Here is a 1,491-nt window from a genome sequence, read left to right as displayed (position 1 = left end):
CCTGGCTGGTCCCCCCGCCGGAGCCCCGAATCCTGCGGGGAGGGGGTGAGCGTGGCGGCCGCAGGGTGCAGGGCAGGCCCGCCCTTCTCGGGACGGCCAGGGCGGTGGGTGTCGCCCCCTGGGCTCCAGGACCTGAGCTGCTGGGCAGAGCTCTGGGCCCTGGGGCAGCGCAGGAGCGGTGGCCGGAGGGGCTGCAGACAGGGTGGCCTGGGGCAGCGGCCCCGTGGGTGACCCCTCCCCACCGAGCGCCTCACACGCTCGCCTGCGGCTGCTCCCAGTTCGACTTGCTGGAGATGGACCGACTGGAGAGGCCGCTGGCCACGCTGCCGCTCCTCCGGGACCCCGCCTCCTACGTGCCCGACACCGTGGACCTGACCACCGACGCCCTGGCCCGCCAGTACTGGCTCACCTGCTTCGAGGAGGCCCTGGACGGGGTGAGGCTCGGGCTGCCACTCCCCGACGGGGCGGCGGGCGGGGCCCCACGGCCCCCACCGTCTGCAGCCTCGGCGGAGCCAGGCCCCGCCCCACGAGTGTACCGGTCAGGCTGCCTCTCTCACCCAGAACGGCTGGTAGGTGGGGCCGGCGCGGGGTTGGGGGTGCGCTGGCGAGCCCCCGCCCACAGATCCTCCCCGCAGGCTGTACGTGCACTCGGCCGTGGCCAACTGGAAGAAGTGCCTGCACGCCATCAAGCTCAAGGACTCCGTGCTGAGCCTGGTGTATGCGCGCGGGGCGGCGGGCGGGGCCCGGCGGGGGCGGGGCCAGCGGGCGGGTCCCTGGGGGGCCGGGGGCCGGGCGAGCTCGGGGCCCACTCACCAGCTCCCCTTGCAGGCACGTGAAGGGGCGGGTGCTGGTGGCCCTAGCGGACGGCACTCTGGCCATCTTCCACCGGGGCGAAGGTGAGCCTGGGCTGGCGGCGGCCGCCCCTGGGAGGCGTGAGCCCCTCCGGCCTGAGCACTGCCCTGGGTTCTGCAGATGGCCAGTGGGACCTAAGCAACTACCACCTGCTGGACCTGGGCCACCCGCACCACTCCATCCGCTGCATGGCCGTGGTGGATGACCGCGTGTGGTGCGGCTACAAGAACAAGGTGCACGTGATCCAGCCCAAGACCATGCAGATCGAGGTGCGAGCTGGAGCACGCAGGGTGGGGGGCAGGTCCTGGGCGGCCAGGCCAGGGGCTGCCGCTTCAGCCGGAACCCAGCTGGGCGCAGGCCGCTCGGGCCCCACGCGGGCCCGGTGCCCGCCGCACCCACCCGCCTGACACTGCCCGGGCCCACAGAAGTCATTTGACGCCCACCCCCGGCGGGAGAGCCAGGTGCGCCAGCTGGCCTGGATCGGCGACGGGGTGTGGGTGTCCATCCGCCTGGACTCCACGCTGCGCCTCTACCACGCCCACACCCACCAGCACCTGCAGGACGTGGACATCGAGCCCTACGTCAGCAAGATGCTGGGTGAGGACGACGGGGCTCCCCGCCGCCGGCCCCTGCGCTGCC

The 1,491-nt window shown here is 73.8% G+C and overlaps 1 protein-coding gene across 1 annotated transcript; it reads left to right on the top strand.

Moving 5' to 3' along the window:
- Window positions 1–278: 278 nt before the first annotated feature.
- On the top strand, window positions 279–1,477 carry MAPK8IP3 (mitogen-activated protein kinase 8 interacting protein 3; the record flags this gene model as incomplete). Its single annotated transcript, XM_012735015.1, has 6 exons — window positions 279–434; window positions 562–569; window positions 636–716; window positions 829–896; window positions 973–1,121; window positions 1,278–1,477. Coding segments are annotated over 6 exons (662 nt in total), but the record flags the coding sequence as incomplete, so codon positions are not given.
- Window positions 1,478–1,491: the final 14 nt, after the last annotated feature.

Source organism: Condylura cristata, unplaced genomic scaffold, assembly GCF_000260355.1.
Source record: "Condylura cristata isolate star-nosed mole 26May11 unplaced genomic scaffold, ConCri1.0 scaffold01358, whole genome shotgun sequence".
In the NCBI taxonomy this organism is placed as follows: domain Eukaryota; kingdom Metazoa; phylum Chordata; class Mammalia; order Eulipotyphla; family Talpidae; genus Condylura; species Condylura cristata.
The sequence above is the reverse complement of the archived record's forward strand: the minus strand, read 5'-3'. Positions and strand labels throughout refer to the sequence as shown.